General features: G+C 40.7%; 1 protein-coding gene across 10 annotated transcripts in view; it reads right to left on the bottom strand.

Annotated features, from left to right (window-relative positions):
• Positions 1-23,033, bottom strand: part of LOC124140720 (centrosomal protein of 170 kDa-like) — a 182,767-nt gene that overhangs the window by 50,956 nt on the left and 108,778 nt on the right. For 9 of the 10 annotated variants that reach the window (XM_046508427.2, XM_046508423.2, XM_046508428.2 and 6 more), the window contains one exon: positions 11,570-11,695. In XM_046508427.2, the coding sequence (XP_046364383.2) occupies positions 11,570-11,695 (126 nt within the window). Of the gene's footprint in view, positions 1-11,569; positions 11,696-14,298; positions 14,393-23,033 lie in introns of those variants that run through there. The other variant, XM_046508432.2, reaches the window with a different exon arrangement.

Genomic DNA, 23,033 nt, shown 5'->3' with positions numbered 1-23,033 from the left:
ACTGAGAATTCCCCACCGAAGTACAACATTCTCCAAGCATTACAGCAGAGGTAAATGGGAAGGCAATGGTATTCCACAACTCAAGCACAGCACTAGACCACTCTCAATAGCACCTGGCACAGTGCCAGCCTTCTCCCTACACTACTGCACTGTACAGTGTGCAGCCAACACGCATTAACCATGGGTATTGCAATGGCCCAGGTGAATGAACACTAGACACATTCCAATTGCAGGTCTGTGACTAGACTAACATACAGTCTATCTTATATTACACAATACCTTTTTCTCCTCTATTATTTTAGAGCTGGCTAGATTTCTTTTTTTTTACAATCTGGTTTATTTTGGACTTTATGAAATACAGTCTGTGACCAACTCTACATAAAGCTCAAAGAAATCAAAAATGCCTTCATGTGCACTCTTGTTACCTCCTTCCCCAAAAACATTACTGATACAAAATTTGACTGAACTGTAAATCGTCAATAGTTAAAATAAAAAGTTTTATGATTTGTCAAGCTGTCCTCATGCTAACAAATTTCATATCAGGAACAAAAAATACCTGTTCAGCTATTCTAATTATAATGTCTTATCCAAATTAGGCAATGACCTGGTGTCACACATCAATACTGGAGTCCACACATCGATACTGGTGTCCACATACCAGGTGTTTAGCCACTGGAGTCTAGTTGCCAAAATAACCCCTGTTCCTGACAACTGATCAACTGTGGTGTGTCCCCACCCTCAGGGTATTTCAACAGTAATGTTTGCCCACACAGATAAGCAATGCATACCTCTACTCGCCAGGAATGGCCGAGAGTCCAACTCGTAAATTCAAAGTATTGTATAATCAAAGAAGGTATTCCACCTTATTCAGACGTTGTGTAAGAGAAATGTTATCGACATGTCACTTTCTAACAAAGAGTTGATTCATGCTGGTATACACATATGTGATCATGGCAGGATATACACATATATACACCACGACACCATGTGATATCATACACTGACAGTATGCTGGGACTTATATTTATACCAGTGATGTTATTACACATGTACGTACATCTAAGTAAACAGTGAGTGGTTTTATAGGTTCTGTACAGTTTCATAGGTATCACAGACACAACAGTCCATGCGATAACCATGATAACTGACAAGAAGCCATGATATCACACATACATCCCAGAGGTTCAGAAGGAGATGGCTGGATTGTTTGTTTGTTTGTTGTTTAACACTACATTCTGCAGTATTCCAACTATATGATTGGTTGGTTGGTTGGTTGGTTTGTTGTTTAACGCTGCACTCAGCAATATTCCAGCTATATGACGGCGGTCTGTAAATAATCAAGTTTGGACCAGACAATCCAGTGATTGATATCATGAGCATCGATCCACGCAATTGGGATTGATGACATGTATCAACCAAGTCAATATGACAGCAGCCTGTAAATGATTGAGTGAGTACCAGACAACCCAGTGATAGATATATATGACGAACGATCCATGCTGTGGGTATGATGACAAACTATGAACCAAGTCACCGAGTCTGACCATCCAATCCACTTGGTTGTCTCTTACGACCAGCTTAGGTTGCTGGGGACGAATTTTATGGGGTTTGGGCAATGAAACACGAAAATGACATTAATCGGAATTAACTAAACATTCCCGGCTGGGGGTGTTCCCCGCTGCACATATTCCCAGTGTGTCTGTGTGTCCCACTGTGTATGCTTCTCCTTCAGACAAACAGTAACCTCACGATCACCAATACAAACACAGCTTCACTGACAGGGCACGACCTGTGTGGCCACTCATGGAGTGTTCTGCACCATGTGGTGTGTGTTGTCCTGCAACCCTCTCCAAGCCAGTGACAGTTGTGTAAGCATCTAGCACAAACAGATGATCAGACGGTGATGATACAATGGGTAACGCACAGGCTACTCCACCAGACTCCCCATCCTGTGACAGTTCTCTACCACAAACCCCAACTGATCCTGAATATACAATCTGTGTCACTAAATAGTGAGTGAGTATGGTTTTACGCCGCTTTTAGCAATATTCCAGCAATATCACGGCGGGGGGACACCAGAAATGGGCTTCACACATTGTACCCATGTCGGGAATCGAACCCGGGTCTTCGGCGTGACGAGCGAACGCTTTAACCACTAGGCTACCTGACCGCCCCCTGTCACTAAATAGAGTTGGGCTACCAGATATTACAAGTTGTCCACCAGTCTTGAGGCTCAGGAACATGAACTAACATGGAGGGTACATAAACTCATGTCAGCCGAGGAACCGGTGGACAACAAATCCCTGCCACACACCGAACTATATTACAGGTACTGTATGTCTTATGCATACATGCTTTAGTCCGAATGGGTAAAATACCACAGTTAGGTCAAAAACCAGATGGCAGAAGACAAACTTAGAATGATTTCCCTTTGATTATTTCATTCAGAAAATATAGTTAATATTTAAGAAGGGCATGCCACATAATTAATTCAAGATACAAACTTGTGGTTGATATGCTATAAGGGGTCGGCTAATCAATCGAAGAACATATCAAAGAAATGTAATTACATGTTAGAAGGGTACATCGAAAATAATAGAATGGGTCTCAGTTTATCAGAATCCAACAGTGATAGAAACATGACATGCCTTGTCCTCATTCGTCCCCAACAGTTATATATATGCTCTAGGGTCTATGAGAGACTATGAGGAGGAGTAATATGTGTTAACACCAATCCAGGAATTTTGATTGGAATTGACAAAATCATTAACAGATGTTTGGGTGATTTTAGAAAAAGGTCTGGATCCTCTTTGAGTTTGGGGCTTGGGTGTTTTCAATAATCCCCAAGCCTACCAATCTCTTCACAGACTGGGGGAATCTAACAACAGCTTCAAGCTAGGTCAGACAAATATGTAATGGATGCTGGTACTGGGTATCAGGGCAACATCAGTCATGGAGGCACCTTCTTTCTCCTTCAACACTCTCTCATGTTTGTCACACCAAAGAAGAGATAAGCTGCCCACCCACCCAACTTTTTAAAAGCTGTTGCTTCAAGACCAGCTGTTCTCACTTAGTTCGCCTTGGTCTCCAGCTCAGTGGGGCGGTGGGGTAGCCTAGTGGTTAAAGCGTTTGCTCGTCACGTTGAAGACCCGGGTTTCGAATCCCCACATGGGCACAATGTGTGAAGCCCATTTTCTGGTGTCCCCGCTCTGATATTGCTGGAATATTGTTAAAAACGGCATAAAACAATACTCACTCACTCTAGCTAAGTATTCAATGAAATGGTTTCAGTACAAAGTATGAGAAGCATGTTGTTTTTAACAGTATTCCAGTTATATCACTTAATGTAGGAGGAGGAAAGCACAAATTTAAGCAGGTCTCAGACATTTACCACTTTGGCGAAACCCACAAGCACAGCTATGGTGCTGACAAACCTAGAACCCTAGAAACATAACGGAAGCAAACCAGGATTTGAACCCATGATCACAACTTTCTGGTGTGCCCCTGGGATGCAATTAGATGATTGGGCCACCATGCCCCTCAAAGTACAATAAAAATCCTTCCATTTGCTGGCACTTGGTAACATATTAACCAGGGACATGTAATGAATAAATTCTCAAAATTCTTCCTCCATTAACTAGACCTCAGACCCTAAGGCACTTGACATCAGACAAACACAGTGAAACATGGAAGCATGCTCAATGCGAACTACAGCAATATTGAAGTGAAGATGACAATACAGAAGCTAGTAGCGCCAGGAGACCATTCCACTTTACATTGTTAGTGAATAAAGAAGTGTAAAAAGGGCATGTGAGAAATAAAAATTATTGATTGAAATTCATTCTACCCAAAGTGAGTTACTGACAGCATGAACCCCTCCGGAGTGGTATTTCCAGTATCAGCTCGTACTTTCTCCAGCCACATTTAAGCACCATCCCAACAAGCTTCACAAGATTTGATCACCAAACAAGAATATCCCCTCACTCCAGCACCACATGAACCATTCAAGATTCAGCATCTACTCAGGACCTGTTTCTATAATCAGATGTATGTAATTCCATAGAGCTTCCTTCAGAACCATGTAATACGACTGTGCGGCACCTATTTACAGGAATACCTGCAACTGTAATCTTGGAGAATCAGGGACCTGGCATGATGGGGGCAATTACTTCAACCCTGAAGCTACTGCCACATCTTGCCTATTGGACTGGCTGAATTAACTGCTGTGTCGGACCTGGACAAGTGTGAAATATCCGCTGACTGATGAGTCAATTCTGGATGTCCGAGACTCCAAATTGAGCTTTCAGATTATTGTGCCAGTGACAAGCAAAATTAACTTCTTCTTTTTTCAGAAAGCCCTTTTGACAGAGCATTCACAGCAGTTAATTACACTTAAAATGAATTAATTATTAGCAGATGAGAGTTTATAATGAGTTTATATCTCATAGGAAAATGTGGCTAGTTGTGAGATGAATTTACAATGGGCAAAATTATTTTAATTTAGAAAAATATTTGCATTGAAATGGATTGGTCTGCAAGCAGGCTCTGTTTGAGATCATGAACATTGGACCCAAACCACTCTGCAGGTGTATAATTATATTCCAGAATGAAGATTGTGGCGTTCAACACTGAGCTACATTTATGCACAGCATAATCATATGACATAGCTGGGGAGTTATGAGACATTTATACCTGCAGGCTCTGACATAACAGTGTGCGACTTCAGCCAATAGTCCCAAGGCCAAGTCTATCAAAACTCCTCTGCATGTGATATGAGAATATTCAAGAATGAAGTTCCAACACAAGCTACATTTATACACAGAAAAGTCATATGACATAGCTAGGGAGTTATATATACCTACAGGCTCACAACAGGACTAGGATGAAGGGCCAACATCTCCTCAAGAATGAAGAACACACAGCTGCTGCAAGGGAGGAGGTGTGGCAGGTTTCTGTGATGTTCTGGGAGAGACTGTCTGGTCTACTTCTATCACTGGAACACTGCCATACCTATTGATTTCTACAAAGCTGTCTGTATTGTGCAATGAAGGCATCGCCATGCCAATGTTGGGCGATACAGAGCTTTAATAAAAGATCTATGCATAGTCTTAACTATCACTCTCTGTGGGAATGACACAATGCATGACCTTTTGCCAAGACCAACCTCAAAGTTCAGGGTGTTGGTCACAGGGTTTGCAAGAAAACAACTGATGAGGAAGATACGTTTTCACAGTCAACTGGATTTTTCAAATCTGCTATATTGTAACACTTCAGAAACGGGTATATGGTTGTGTTTATTCTGAAACTTCAATGGATAAGTAAAGCCAACATATTTTATTCAAAATTGCTTTTATCTAATACACCATATACACATTGACATGAACAGATTCAAGTAATTAGTGATGGTATTTTACATGTGATTTGGCATTGTGGCTGTATTAAGACTTCATATTACATGAAGATGACTAGACTAACATATAGTCTCTGAAATGAACATATCATACAGAAAAAAACAGTTGTTCAGTTATCTTAATAAAAATCTAATAAAAAGGGAGCCCAGTGATTCTCTTCTTTTCCTGATACTGCAGTAATCTAGACTTGCCAAACATTATAGACTTGCATGGGCTGTAGTTGATATAAATGTATCAGGGTCTGTAAGACAGACTAGAAGATGACACTCCTTGACAGCATTTGTAAATATCCATAACTGCCAAAACAACACAAGATTTCAGTGATTCCAATAAAACTTAATCAGCTACAATTTTGTAACATCACTGTATTATTTGACATAGGCACACAGTGAGTGAGTGAGTGAGTGAGTGAGTGAGTGAGTGAGTGAGTTAGTGAGTGGAGTTTTATTCTGCTTTGAGCAGTATGGTAGTTATATCATGGATATATCGCAGGTCGTAGGTGCTGATAAACCCACAAAAACAGATAACAAACCAAGAATCATGACAAGGACGTGACAAAGCAGGGACCTGAACCCACGTGGAGACTGAGATCCATGGTGTGCACTACTAATTCTACAGACTTAGTCGACATGGTCGACCATGCCCTACAACAATCAATGACTCACACACCAAAACACATTAACCTAGAACAATAGAACCACTTACAACATTGTTATCAAACTGGGTCAGTATATCACAGGTATAAACACTGTGTCACCTAATCATGACCATCTCACAACACTGTCCAGGGCTATTGCTACTCTCTCTGAACACAACAATAAAGTGGAGTACCACTAATCAGATCTATGTCTCATAAGCTGATGACCTCCAATCATGTAACCAGTGAGAAGGAGGCCTCAATGGAGTAGTCAGCATACTTCCAACCAGGTGACCATAATAGTTCAGAGAGATAACAAGCACCTGTCAATAAACCAAGGACTTGGTTGCAAACAGTGTCATCACACAATAGATTCCAATACGATCCTAACTGATGTCAAGGGTTTCCATAAAACAATTACTACTCACAGATAAAAGTGTCAATTACATCCATATCTTCCCATTGAGAAGGCTCAGCAGTGATTCACTGCAAGCTAGAGCTTATCAACAGGACATAATCACATTCACTTTCAGTTTCAAAACCCCAGTCTCTCTACCTGAAGGTGTGGTGGGGTAGTCTAGTTGTTGAAACATTTGCTCGTCATGATAAAGGCCTGGGTTCAATTCCTAACACTATTTCAAGCCCATTTCAGGTGTCCCTTTGTCTTGATAAATTGGATATTGGCAATTGTGGAAGACAACCTCCTCATGCCTAAATACCCAGATAAACTTCATTTGATTTTTGTGAACATTTTCAAAATATTTAAAAAAGTAAAAATAGAGTATGTGGTGTCAAAGTGTCTTAGTATAGAAAGGTCTCTTTGAACAGATGTTGAGATGAGTAAGCATGGTTTAGTGGTCTTTAGCTAACACAGCAGTTTTACAGCTTCACAAAATGTACCTGTGGAGAAGTGAACCTAGACTTGCACAAGTCTCTAGGGCAAAAATTATTAGTTTAAATCATAATTTCTAGATTATGTAAATAATTAGAACAAGTTGTCCCTATAAGAGACTTGAGTCCTTAGATACTCTACTGTCCACATATCTAGACTTGCCTATAAGGAGGATAGAATGACAATACATCCATGGACTTTTCTTTCAGTACAGCCTTGGAGCAAGGCTTAAGTGAACCCAGTACACAAGTTTAACATCAACCACTCTCCTGTCTTTGAATGGCATTTAGAAGTGATACACATAAGAGAGAATTTATGGATGTCAACTTCCATATTATGAGGAACCCAACGTTTCGGAGTATATGCTTACTCCTTCATCTGGTGAACCACTGTCCTTCTTCACACAATGACAGAGCAACAAGTGACAATGGATACAAGTACACACTGTTGACTTATGACCCAGATCACACTGAGGGAGATATTGGCCACAAAATAAGTATGAACAAGAGCCATTGTACCAGTAACCTAATATATTGCATATACAACCTCCCAGCAACCAATAGGAAGTCCTCATGCATTCATGAACCGAGCACTTATTACCAACTAACCTTTTCAGTCTGACCATGTCGCTATTCATGAATGTGATCATCATATTGGGTCAACATATCCTTCCTCATATGATCACACAATAACGCCAATAGAGGCAATACTCATCTACCTTAATCCTATGATAGAGGTTCTCATATCCATAGTCTATAAATGTGACTATTTTTATTGACTTGTGGACCTTACTGGGTCAACATGTTCTTCCTTATATGATCAGGGCTCTGTTCCACAAAGCGATCTTAGCACTAAGATGACCGTAACTCCCACACTATAACATAGACTTACGACAGTAGTAGCGCTATGATCGATTTCAGGAATGACCATCAGGCCCATAACGCCAATAGTCATCTACTTTTATCCCATAATAGGGAAGAAGGGGCCATTGTCGGCATAAGTACTAAAGAAATGTACCCCAGGTAAGTTTCTGTATACAGAAATGTACCGAGATAAAATTAGAATACAGAAAGGTACCTGGTACCCTAAACAGCGGGCGAGTCCATATTCCCCAACCAGAAACCATGTTGTAGTTCCGGTTCGCCTGATTACAAGTGCATGCGTCCTACTTCTACACGATCTTTTGCCTAAAGCTCCCTACCCTTGCTTACCATTACAGCCTTGTCAAAGGCATTCAACTTAAGAACATAATCCAAAAGTTTACTCCTGACGAATGCGTACTGCCATGTTGAATTTAACTTTGGTTTGGCATACAGGAAATAACAAATACCTAGAAAAACAGTTACATGCATTTCACCCTGCTGCGGAATGGACTCATCCTAGGGTACGCTTCTGTATTTTGATTTTGGCTAGGGTACATTTCTGTAGTACCTGTGCCGACAATGACCCCAGCCATAATAGGGGTTCCAATAGCCATACTCTATAAATGTGAATATTTTTATTGACTTATTAATGTTTAAGTAGCACTAAGCTCAGGACAATGAGATATACTTACAAAATCACTTCATGAAGCAGTAAATCCAACAGAACATGGGTATCCATTTGCAACTTGTGCTTCCACATCAAACAGGCCTCACCAGCAACAACTAAAGACACCATGTGCATCAAGTGTCAGCTCCACATTACACATGCCCGACCAGCAACAACTAAAGACACCATGTGCATCAAGTGTCAGCTTCACATTACACATGCCCCACCAGCAACAACTAAAGACATCATGTGCATCAAGTGTCAGCTCCACATTACACATGCCCCACCAGCAACAACTGAAGACATCATGTGCATCAAGTGTCAGCTCCACACACAGATTCCAGGCCTAACTGCTCAAGATGTCAGCATTGTCTAGACAAAGGTTCCTGCTCTTACAGAGCCACAGAGCATCACCCTGCCCTACATCAGCCCAGACAAACTGACCCTTCTTTCTTGGCCCTATCATCAAACACCAATTAACACTAGACTTCCATCATCAGCATCCCTAGGGGCCAGGAGGGTACGGCTGCTGGGGTTATATCATCACTGGACACAGCATGCATCCCAGATGTGCTGGGGCCAGGAATCAGGAAGCCAGTGAGTGAGTGGGTACTGATGCTAGCAATATTGCATCAGTATGATAATGGGGAGACCAACCATATGATTCACACACAACAAACACATGGAGAAGTGAACCTAGGAATTGGTGGAATGGATTCACAATTTATCCAGGAAACTACTTCAAACATTGTGGCATAGTCCTGCACCATGACTGTGGAATATATTTATTTTATGAAAAAAAATAAAATCTAGAAAATCTAGAAAAGCAAGTCTAGCCAGCTCTAGCTAGCTCTATTCCATGAAATCAGCATAGGGAGATATTTTTTTAAGAGTCAAGGAGGATATTGTGTAATATAAGATTTCACTAAATGTTAGTCTAATTGTGTCAAAACACTGCCAAATCAAGCAAAGGGAAATTCTCAAAGCCAAATTTATTTACATTAATTTTAGTTACTGTAAGTGCACAGGGAATATGAAACAAATATGAAATGTGATGCCTTTAATTGTGTTTATGTATTCACCCCATAGCAAACAGATATCAGTGCTTATGCCATGGTGAATACATTGCAATGATACTTATATAAACCTCGGTTCATCCATTACATTTAAACTTATTAATTACAATTGATCATTTGATATTTTCTTTAACTAGACTAACGGGATCGGGTGGTCAGACTCGCTGACTTGGTGATGCATGTCGTCGTATACCAATTGCATAGATCAATGTTCATGATGTCAATCACTGGATTGTCTGGTCCAGTCATGATTACTTACTGACCGCCGTCATACAGCTGGAATATTGCTGAGTGCATCATTGAATAAACAAACGACTACACTACATGTATGGAACTTGTACCTGCACAAGTAAGTACTCCAGAGACTCACACTTAGGTCCCTGTAACGTTAACACTGGTCATACACAATATACCCTGCTTGCAAAAATAACTGACACACACATGCGCAGATTATTTAGAGTGTTAACATCAAACCAATGTGCTAAAACCTAGCTTCTCTCTGACAGTGCACCTGTCAGTCACAATGTTATGTTTTCCTAAGGTATACAGTTTGTAATAAGTATAATAATGCATCATCAACTCCTCCATCACATTTCACACAACATCAGCAGCCATCGTCCCTTGATAACTACCATGCCATATATCACTACAACAACCATTGCTTGGGTTTCAAGTGTGGCAACTGTGAAGTGGTCACTCTAGCCTCCTCAGGCTGATCCCCTGACAACTATCACCCCATATATCACTGCCTCAACCATCACTTGGATTTCAGTACACGGCAGTAATTAAGTGTGGCAACTATGAAGTGGTCACATTCACGCTAGCCTCATCAGGTCGAACCCAGAAGATTCCATCATTTACCATCACAGAGAGTTGCCTATAGACTTGCACAAGTCTCTAAGGTAATGATTATTAGTTCAAATCATAATTTCTAGATTATGTAAATAATAAGAACAAGTTGTCCCTATAAGAGACTGGAGTCCTTAGACTGTCACGAATCTAGACTTGCCTATAAGGAGGATAGAATTACAACACATCCATGGACTTTCCTTGAGTACAGCCCTGGAGCAAGGCTAATTAAGTTCCCTACCTAACCACCACATCCAGGTGAGCGGCTGACAAAGCCTTCACTGATCCCTAGGCCAACACCATGAGAGGTGGGCAATCGCTGGAAGATGCAATCAGTTGTGAAATGGCTAATAACAGATGACGGCAAACAGATCCCCGAGAGAGAAGGTTACCCAAACACCACTGCATTCAGATTATATACTAGATTATATCCCCCTACACTGGCTACAGTGTTCAACATGCTTGGCCGTACTGCTTCCATCAAGCTTCTTGTGAGATATAATCTTATACACACACACTGTGTGACATTGGTGAGATTTATGCTGTTGCAGAGAGCATGAGGGGAACACTGAAAAACGTTTACATATTGGATGATAAAGTACATAACGCTTTTATATCAGACCAATGCCATGAATGTCTTAATAGTGTTTTCAGCTACATATACTACTCACAAGAAAGATCAACATAGTAACATGAAAGAATTGGGTGTTCCTTAACTTCTTTTGAGTAGCATAACTACTGACATATTCACTGCTTTAAATCAACCACTTTGTACGTGTTCATTCAGCAGTGCTGCAACTGAATGCTTTTTGTGGAATTTTAGAAAGCGTTGTTCAATGATTTTATGACTTGTGTGAATCCTATTGAAAACAAAAAGAGATCCTATAACATCCAAAAGATGTCTTGAATTGGGTTTTCCTCTACATAAGTTACTGACATATTCAATGCCTTCAATCAACCACTTTGTACATATACATTAAAAGGTGCATGACACAAAATAATGCTAACAGATGAAAATAAGAATGAAATATTTTAATGAAATAATTTAAAAACTTTGTGTGAATCCTATGAACAGCAAGAGATCTCACAATAGCAAAGATACTTCATGACAATTCATGACCTGACAAAAATTAAATTCTAGGAAACCAAAACTAAAAGCCGGGAGCTGACCTACCTGTATCCCCATGGACTGAACTTCTCTTGGACCCCGGCTTTGATGGGTACGAATCTGTCCCTTCCTCCTCTCCCCACCAATCAGGCTGTCCGTACAGGGGCGTGCATTTCTTCACAGTTTCTAATTCTGGAACACAAAAAATATGCATAATGAGTTACGAGCCTCAGTCGCAAGAGCCCATTACTGGGTGTGCATACAAGTGAGGCACGATGCAGTACTAGCACATGTGTGCGATGCCTCCGACTCTCCTGTGGTGGAGGTAGAGAATCTCCTGTCATGGAGGTAGAAATACTGGGAGCTCAGGAGAAAAGTAAATAGTCCTATCACCTATACCAAGTCATTCCACACGTTAGACACATTATTCTGATTGGAAATAGTTCTTGATTTGCACAATTTTCACATGATATCTTAAGGCATTTACATCCAAAATATGATTATTTGTTAAAAAGTAATTATTAAATCCACATGTTGCATCTATGAAATAGTTTACATTCATAATCATAATAGATAACTAATACATGGTGTTCTGAAATCACATTACATGTCAACATAAGAGAATTTGATCTGCACAAATTACATGTAATCAGAAAACAGAATCTTGCACTCATTAGTGAAAACCCCAATCCTGTACACGTTGTCTAAAGAGCTCCTCCACAAACCAATGATTGCCAAAAAATATTCCAGTCTCCTATCACATTAATCACACTCATGAAAGCAATGTTGGTTCAGGTGAAAAAATGAATTCTCGTCCTGTTTGATGAGCATCCCCATTTTCAAGTTTGACTTTTTCTTCAACTGGTGATGGTACTGACACCCCTGAGGTTGAGCAGGAGTTGAAGGAAAGCAGTATCCTGGTGGTAGCCCGGAGACAAAAGGAACAACCCCAGAGTCTAAAGATCTAGACATTGCCTAGCAAATGACTTCCCTGCTCCCCTTTCGTGACATTTAGAGAGTCACTCATTCATGTTATTGGATCTCTCACCATAAACTGGAACAATATATTTTTGTCTTGGGTATTAATTTGTGACCATATTCCACCATATTTTGGATTTGTGTTTGGGCCTGTCGGGTAGCCTAGTGGTTAAAGTGTTCGCTTGTCACGCCAAAGACCCGGGTTCGATTCCCGACATGGGTACACCGTGTGAAGCCCATTTCTGGTGTCCCCCGCCATGATATTGCTGGAATATTGCTAAAAGCGGCGTAAAACCATACACTCACTAACTCACTTGGATTTGTGTTTAAGCCTGGTGACCAACGGATAAGAAGATATGGCTGGTGTGTCAAAGCCATGTCATACATCTGGGTTCAAAGGGGGCTTTAGAATAAATTCTACATTGCAGCCTAGTTTTCATGCCAGGCTGCACCAGGTGGATACTGAAATATTATACAGCGCCAATATTGAAAATGGTAATTTCTGCGTATACAACCTAACATTACTGTGTAACTGGATCCTGTGAGATTTTTTCACATTTGCTGAACTCAACTCTTGTATTCTCATTTAAACCCAAAAGACAATCTTCCATGATGCAAAATGTATGGTGAATCTTGACTTTCAAAACAAACATTCCTCATAAGCAAGAGAAATTAATGGCCATGGCGCCTTGCCAACATGTTTTCAAGAGCTTCAGGAAGCCATATTTTAAGGATTAATTCAACTCCACTGCATTGCTGGGTTATAAAACATCTTATACAACCTCACAAGATAAAACTAGGATAGAACTTCACAAATGAAATGCAAAAATCTGCTATGAAAAAGCATTTGGAAGAACACTTAAGAGAAACAGGAACATAAAGAAAACAGACAGTGAATGGAAGGCAATATCTTAAATGAATGCAGCAACTTTGACAAGCAATTTTAACCTGCAGTGGAAAGTGAAAACTAATTAATGTCATGTTGTTTTTTCTATGGCAAATTTAAAGAGGCTCTTGTCTGTAGAATGGCTGAACTCTGCTGGCTTGGTGCAATAACGTCATCCTCCATCAGGCTCATTCACTCACTCACTCCACCAAACTGCCATGTGGCTGTTACGTCTCTGCACAGTTACATTCTCGTACTCCAGGAACTTGACTGCTTAGCAGGTGACATGATTCATTCTCATTCCTAATTCATTACAGGTGTTTTGCTCTCAAAAACTTGACATCAAAGTTTGCAAATTTTATCATGAATCCCATGGACACGAAGACTCGGAACACCGTCATCTGACACTGTACAGGTGTACAGACTTGACGCAGTAGTGGCCATATTTGTACACTTTACACAAATGGCAACACCTAAAACCGGTAGTGTCTTCTGATGCAAAAGACTACAGACACAAATTCTCAACCAGGTTATACACAACTCAATGACGAGTATATTCAACTGTTGTATTACAGCTGTCCAAGAATGCTGACATTGATTCCTGTATTTGGGATTCGCGTGAAATATTAAACATCCTCCTACTATTTACCATCTCATGGACAAGCATAGACATGACCACTGGTCTGTTAGTCCGAGGCTAGTGAAAATTGAGAGAGACTATTGGTTTTTCCCAATGAACCACAAGTCCAAAGTGAGCTGCAAACAGATCGACCAATGGTTCAGACTAGTGCCTACCCTCATGGACAGGTGACCCAACAGGTGACCAGTGGAAAACATCGGACTGAGCAAATTCTGACAAAAAAGATAATCAAACCACATCATCAAAACAAATTAACCGCCTCCAGTTCCCAAATCTACAACACCCAAATACCTTCAGTAGGCGATACATTGCCCATCCTGCAGCAAAACATTTCGTGTTGTCCCTCCTCCTTGTCCACAGACATCTGCATCAAGACAGCAGACGGCAATCTGACTTTCCAAGACTGTCCCAGGCAGCTCACCTCGCTCCCTTAACTCCACCAAACTATGTCTTACCTGCACATCTGTGCCTTATACACAAGACATATCATCTTCCATCTGGCTGCAAGGAATAACTCAGCTTGAGGAAATACAAAAACAATTGCCTCCACTTCCTTGGTAATCATCATGTGTTTTCCCACTTAAACACTGCAAGTTATCTGTTGCAGTTCTGGAGTACTCTCAGTTATTTGGGTGCTTGCTTTTCTTCTTCTGTAAATGGCCTCATCTGATGCTATTCGTGCCCATGGGTTCAGTTGAAGCTGTCCAAGTGTCACCTTAATCACCTATCACATTCATGCGCTCCTTGCATTATGGGTTACTTTTATAGCTCAAAGTAGATCTTCCTTTCACTAGCTGATTCTTCAATATGGGAACTAGTTTAGTATTTTGCTTACTGAGATCAATATCAAGTCTGTTCCTCACATAATGATGGAACTATAAAGGGAGTCAGTTGGCAGCCCAAGGTTGCTTCGTGTCGTTCCAACACACCTTTGTCTACTAAATCAACATTTACGATGAATATCAATACGGCAGTTTACAGTCACCCTAGTCCCATTCGACAATGTCTTAACACATGGCACTTATTACAACATGTAGATTTAAACAGAAAATGTGCTCAAACTCGAAGTATAGACCCCTGTTAAAGTGTAAGCAGAGACCATATGTCGGTATATTCTGGTGTAAGAGAACACAACCTTCTATAACAAATATTCTGTAAGTTTCAAATCAGGAGAGCTAAGAATGAGAAACCTGATCAATATTTTACCCCATACTTACCAACTTACAACAGTACAGTAAATGTTTAATTACATTCGGGACTGACACAATGTGTACCGGTAGTAGTTGCAGCTCCTCACAACCTCCCTATACAACCACACTGACATGCAGTTCCCCACCACTTCAACTCAAGCCTCAAATTTCACAAGCATGAAACCGGAGTCACTACGAGTAAACTATATATACCCTTTGTCTGGGATGCCTCGTGCTGATGCAACACAGGGCTGACAGTAACATACTCCACCACCCTGACAGCAACACCCCGCACAATCCAGCCCGTGCCATGTGTGTCGTCACGCCCCACTGCACATAGACTTGCACAAGTCTCTATTGCCTAATTATTATTGCCTAATTATTAATTCAAATCATAATTTCTTGATTAGAAAAATAATATGAACAAGTTGTCCCTAAAAGAAACTGGAGTCCTTAGACTGTCAACATATCTAGACTTGCCTATTAGGAGGATAGAATTACAACACATCCATGGATCATTCTGTACAGCCTTGGAGCAAGGCTACACTGCACACAGCTACACCAGCAACAAACACAATCAGCATTCATTCCATTTTCGCTCCATTTCAATTCAACAAATGCACATCAGTTTCCATGATTTGCCACAAAGCATGTTGAATTCGCATGAACCAATGGGCGGAGTGGTCTTCACGGCTACAATGATGCAGCCACCAAGGCCTGGGTTTGATTCAAATGAGAATTAAGCGACAGCACTTGAGTTGTATTCATCCTCTTCCCGACATTCTGGGGGTTTCCTCTGTCATCATCAATGTCCTTTATTATGTCCTTGGACAAGGATTACCAGACATCAGCATGTGGAGAGTGTATGGTTTTCTCTATGTGAGCTTTCTGGAGCTCTGGGCCCCGTCCCACAAAGCAATCATAGCGCTATGAGTGTCGTAAGGCTATGTTAAAGTATGGGAGTTACAATCATCTGAGTGCTACGATCTCTTTGTGGAACAGTGCCCTGGCTTATGTGACACACTTTCACACCTCCAGATAAGCTGAGTATTTGTGTCAACTACACAAAATAAATCTCCATTACCCAATTAATTTTGAGTCCCTTGTGTACAAATATGTATAACAAATTTCAAAAACGCAACAGTATGATAACACTTTGAGTAATTACCCAATATATCCACTTCTACTTGCATACATGTATGTCTAAACACATCCCTATTTTCTGATCACAGAAAGGCATCACACATGAACCTTACTGCTGTGAATACTGAATAAAACAGTAGCTATGTCAGGCATATTCTTAACTGACATGTATATCGCTGTAGGTTATTCAACATTTAGACACTTGGGGAAGCAAAAAAACAGATACAAATTAGAAGTCACCTGAAACAGCATTTCAAGCAGAATGATCTTTTAAAATATCTCTTCATTGGTGTAAAAATATCCAATAGACTGGATCAAAGAAAACTATCAATGCCCAATGTGAATGATAACATGTGAGTAAATACTAGTACTCAATGGATAACAGCGTTATCTACAGCCCAGCACTATCTGTGTGTGTAGATTAGAGCTCATTCATTAATGGTCGCATTGAACTTCAGGTGGGAGTCATTTGGGAAATTCACAAACAAGGCCAGTTAAATAGTCAGTTCTCCCTACAAGCATGGAATGCTGGGATCTTGATTGCTTCTGAATTAACAGCTGAGATTGACATCAAAACTTTGTTTTCTCAAACATGTACGTCCTGTTGGAAATCCAGTGGATAGCATAGTCCTCAGTGTCCCATACTTTTGGTAAGAGCAGACAAGAGAGGGTTGGGGTGTCCAGTTCAGAGGCCTGGGCAATTGCCTGTCGTGCCTTGATGGCCTGTCGTGCCCGATGGCCTGTTGTGCCTTGATGGCCTGTCGTGCCCGATGGCATGGTGGCTCATGCTTTTTCTGATTGGCCTTGATTGTTTTACAGGCTGATGTGATATAGCTGGAATACTGCTGAGGCATTACACACAACTCACTCATCCTCTCAATCAATCCTTTACACTGTAGGCAGGAGTAACACTGACCTCCATAGCACAACACCAGAGTGAGTGAGTTTGGTTTTACGCCGCTTTTAGCAATATTCCAGCAATATCACGGCGGGGGACACCAGAAATGGGCTTCACACATTGTACCCATGTCGGGATTCGAACCCGGGTCTTCAGCGTGACGAACGAATGCTTTAACCACTAGGCTACCCGACCACCCCACAACACCAGAGCAAAGACGTGTTGCATCTCTGGGCAGCAGCAAAAAGGAAGGCAGCTACACATTGATTCTTCCATTACTTCTGTCAAAAAGTGGAGGAGGTATATCTGTGATCAAAGTCACAAAATATATGGCTTTTGATAATTTGCAATAAATATCAAAACAACGTAACTATAAATCAAAATACTGCTTGCTCCTTGTTAAATACTGCACTCAGCAATGCTCCAGCTTTATGAGAGCAACGTATAAACAATCACGTCTGGACCAGACAACCATGATTGATATTGTGAGCAAACTCTCACGCCATCCAGGTAGAATGACGCTCCATCAATCAAGTCATCGAGTCTGATCATCGGATCCTATTACTTCTTCCGAGACAAGCATAGGTTGCTAGGAACCAATTCTAACCAGGAATAACCACAAAGTTCAGAACAACACCAGACTGTGATGGAATCAGTCTCCCCCTCTGATTCTCCATAAAGGCTACATCGTCATCCAAGAATGCTCCATCGGGGTACATATGTGTGCAGCATGTTAGACACAGGAGAATATATATGCCAGGAGTGTTTACCTCAAATAAACACGCAGTTCACAGCATGCATACCTTTCACCCTAACACCATCGTCCTCATGAAGCTCTGCGCCAACACAGGAATTAACAACCTGTATCATGATGGATGTCTTGTCACAGAGACGTAATGCAAGCAAAACTCATTTAAAAAAACATAAAAACACCATTGACATCAGTAACACTAAAAGTGCATGGGGGACACTATACAGAGCTTGAATTGAAGATCAATATTGTTTTATGTGCGAGTTGATTGAGGCAGTAGTTAGGATAACACTAGACATGCTGTATTTCCACAGTTGTTTCCCTTTATCGTTGCATTAATTAAAAGTAAATATTAACAAAGTATTTTATTTACTGTTTCTGTTAATCAAAATTTGAAAAGACAAAATGTTGTCTTTCCATCTGAATCTGTAAATTTATCAAATATAGAATCCTTTTATTACTTATAATTGATGGAAGTCAGCTAGCATGATATTTTCAACATCACTGTTTAGAAATAAGACAGGAAATCTGTTAGACTAGTCTCTGAAATGAACATATTTTACAGACAAAAACAGTTGTTTATTAGAGTTATGGAAAATAATAAAAAGGAGCCCAGAATCTCTCTTCATTTTAAGATACTGCAGTAATCTAGACTTGCCAAAACATTATAGACTCGCATGGGCTGTATTGGATATATTTGTTTGAGGGTCTGTATGACAGACTAGAAATCTGTAAGCATCGTTTGAAGTCATCAATGTGTGTATCATGCACACATTTTAGATTCACTAACTCACTGCTTTCCCAACAAATGATTAAACAGTTTTACAAATACAGTATAAGCATTTTTTATGGGAGTAAATTAACATCAAATGTCATCACACAGGTAATTACACAAGTAACATTGACACCTGTTATTTCACACTCATAATGAGTACTTGTCAAAAATGAATGATGGGAATTTATTATGGCTGCCAGAGCTGCCATGTTCATATTGACATTGGAATTCTTTAAATCAGACCATCCATACACAAATTGTAGCTTCACAGACCTTGTGGTTACAGTTTGTACCCATGTCGGGAATCGAACCCGGGTCTTTGGCGTGACGAGCGAACGCTTTAACCACTAGGCTACCCGACCGCCCCTGTGGTTACAGAAGAGATTAAAATGTACATGTTTATCACAAAGGCTTACCAATACAATATCTACACTAAGTGTAGCTGCCAGCTACCTGATGATACATAGAAGTCTGTATGTACTGTGAATGAAAATACTATGCAATATCGCTCTATATAATGTACATTATGTATATCTACCTTTCATGTTTATGATTACATTTTCTCCCAAATGCAGATAGTTTGTACCTGCGATACACGGGTGGTCTGAACAATGAAATTCTTGATTCTTGATTCAAAGGGCACACTACAGATGTTGCACCATGACAAAAGTGATCAAATGACATCAAAACCATATTTCATAATTTAAGAAAATACACTAATTCAAGTTACATAGCATAGAAGATAACAAAGAAATGGGAGATTCGAGACAGAGTTGACAACACAAACAGCATCAGTTTCGACATCAACTACAGCAACAACCTGTACAGCAACAAGGTCATAGTTGACCGCTTCCCCTTGACATTCCCCCAAATGTCTGTCGACTCTTCCCCCAGCACCTCGGCATCTTCAGACAAGGGGGCACTTCAGTGGCTATACTGATGCTGACAACATGACCTGAATATCTGATACAGATGGATGCTACAGATAAGAGCTGTTTGTCTTGTTGAACTGAGACGAGAGACCAACAATCACTCGGAGTGGATGGCTCGAAGATCATGGCATGGCAAACTGCCATGTGATTCTACCATTACAATCAATACAACCGTTCTGTCATAGACAGTCGTTAACAGCATTTCAACCACCATTTAATGATGGCGGGAGACACAATGACACAAACATGCATGTGGCCAACAAACCTGATATCCCCAGGAAGCTCTTGTGATGTCAACTACGCTCTGTAAAGTCACATCTATTTATAGACTGTCATCACAGGCACTGAGTCTTGCCATGTCCGAGATGCTGAGCAGACAAGGTGATCTGACCTCACGCTCTCAGACTCAACAGTCTTCCATGAAATAAAACACTGCCTGAATCTCCCCTGTATCTAGAATGACCACTTGACTGCCAATTTTAAATGACATTTGTGACTGCTATCCCATCCTTGCTCCCTAAAACTCAGTTTCTGGAGCCAAATTAGTCATGAGCTATAGTCTGTTCTAGAAAAGCGATGAGGGTGCACGGCTGAGAAAATCAATAACTGCCTGGTTACAGTTGTCAGGATGACACAGGAGACAGGGAATCTATCTCAGCTCTGACCAGCTCATCAACAGGATCGATTACCTTAACTTGTAACAATACAATAAAACACACTCAATCACCACAGCTTGACAAAAACATTAGGGTTTTCGGAAGGATCTATAGACTTGCTCCCAATAGTATAGGGACTGTGTGACCCTTTTGCCTACTTGCTTATTCAGAGTTTTGCTGAATCAGCAGAATATCATGTGTTTTGTGCCAAGAATTACCATTTCTTTACAATCTCCCTTATGGCATGTGGTTTGACAGGTTTGAACTTTGTAGCTTCCTTGGGAGACATTAATATTTAATTTATTCCAGATATTTAATTTCAAATCAAGGCATGTTAAAAGAAATTATTGATCCCTGTAATTTGTTGAAATGAATTTCATTATGATTGCATGAAATAATAACTTCCTTCTTTATATGAATTTGTAACATTCACTAACAATAGAGAGTAGTTATTAATAAAAAAGCAGAGAATGTTTTTTACCAGTAGGACCAACAGGTCAGTGTTAAAGTGTAGATATTTCTGGTTTCATAGCAATAAAACATTGCTGTGAGAAACAAGCCTACAGTTGCCTCACACTGCTGCTTAGTTCAAATCATTGTTCATCGATAAAAGTCTTACCAAACATAATTCTTATACCTTAGAATACCTCATATTGGCACGAACAGCATAGTCCATTTCATAGTTTCATATCAAAATATTATCAAAAAGAAAACCTGGAAAAGAAATGCCTAAGGGTGTGAAAACTATAGAAGTGAGTACTCAAGGATGTATCTTTACTGAGCCCAGAGGTTCTATTCATCATGAAACCCAACAATCACCAGTCCCCCTCAAGTGTCCACCTCAACCAGTTTTCTGGGGTTTAATAGTGAGTGAGTGAGACAGTTGGGTTTAACGCCGCTTTTAACAGTATTCCAGTTATATCGCAGCATGTCAGCTTAATGTGGGAGGAAAGCCCGAAGTGTTGCAGGTCTCAGACTTACGAGCACGGGTATGGTGCTGAGAAACCTAGAAACATAATCGATCTCACAATCATAGGTTTCTGGCATGCCCAAGGGACGCAACTCTGCACAGAGAATCGCGGCACCTTAGACGACTGGGCCATCCATGCCCCCTGAGGTTTAATAAACCAAGTCACAACATCTACCCCTGCAGGGTGAATCTGTAAAGAGAGCATCGTTACTGACTCCTACATAAAGATGCCAAACTAGCCACCAAGTGAGTGGTCATTGTGTTCAATTATTCTGTATCAACATAACTGAAGAGGTGCAGAGTGAGTGAGTGAGTTTGGTATAACGCCACAAGTGTCAGAAGAATATGAGTGGAAAGTCCAAACAAATGCAGATTATATACACTCAGCACATAGGTGAAACCCACATGGACCAAGGGATTGAAACCCACATGGACCAAGGGATTGAAACCCACATGGACCAAGGGATTGAAACCCACATGGACCAAGGGATTGAAACCCACATGGACCAAGGGTTTGAAACCCACATGGACCAAGGGATTGAAACCATCATGTCCAAGGGATTGAAACCCACATGGACCAAGGGATTGTAACCCACATGGACCAAGGGATTGAAACCCACATGGACCAAGGGATTGAAACCAACATGGACCAAGTGATTGAAACCAACGTGGACCAATGGATTGAAACCCACGTGGACCAAGGGATTGAAACCAACATGGACTAAGGGATTGAAACCAACATGGACCAAGGGTTTGAAACCAACATGGACCAAGGGATTGAAACCCACATGGACCAAGGGATTGAAACCAACATGGACCAAGGGTTTGAAACCCACATGGACCAAGGGATTGAAACCCACATGGACCAAGGGATTGAAACCAACATGGACCAAGGGATTGAAACCAACGTGGACCAAGGGATTGAAACCCACATGGACCAAGGGATTGAAATCCACATGGACCAAGGGATTGAAACCCACATGGACCAAGGGATTGAAACCCACATGGACCAAGGGATTGAAATCCACATGAACCAAGGGATTGAAACCCACATGGACCAAGGGATTGAAACCAACATGGACCAAGGGATTGAAACCCACATGGACCAAGGGATTGAAATCCACATGGACCAAGGGATTGAAACCCACATGGACCAAGGGATTGAAACCCACATGGACCAAGGGATTGAAACCCACGTGGACCAAGGGATTGAAACCCACTTTTAAAAGATAAGCAGAAGAAGAGATGCACAGAGAGACGTTCCCCACAGTAATCAAGCTCTGTGTGCTGTATGTGCTCATGACCTACACTTCAAACAGGCCACTGCATTTCCTGATCAGTTGATAACAAAGCAACAAAGACTTCTCGTGTATTTCTCATTCTCATCGTCTTACCGATATACCTACTATTACACAAAAAATCAAATTCATCTTTAGTTATTATTTGTGAATGAAATGAATCAAAACAGACAATCGAGATAGACCTTGTTTGGATGAATAATTTCATCTGCTACCTTACAACAAAATACAGGTGAAAAGGATGCTGAGTGAACACCCTCGGCAGTAAAACCCACTGAAGATATCTAGGTTCCCCTGTCCCTTGGAATTAAACCAGAGGACACATCAGCGATAATCCACAACATGAAAGCACAATAAGATCTCAAAGAGCCCTTTAAAATATTCTCAGTCTCCACCTGTTGATCAAACCTGCA

This window comes from Haliotis rufescens, unplaced genomic scaffold, assembly GCF_023055435.1.
Source record: "Haliotis rufescens isolate VD_foot unplaced genomic scaffold, xgHalRufe1.0.p SCAF_3, whole genome shotgun sequence".
Classification (NCBI taxonomy): Eukaryota; Metazoa; Mollusca; class Gastropoda; order Lepetellida; family Haliotidae; genus Haliotis; species Haliotis rufescens.
This window is presented reverse-complemented; position numbering and strand designations above follow the sequence as displayed.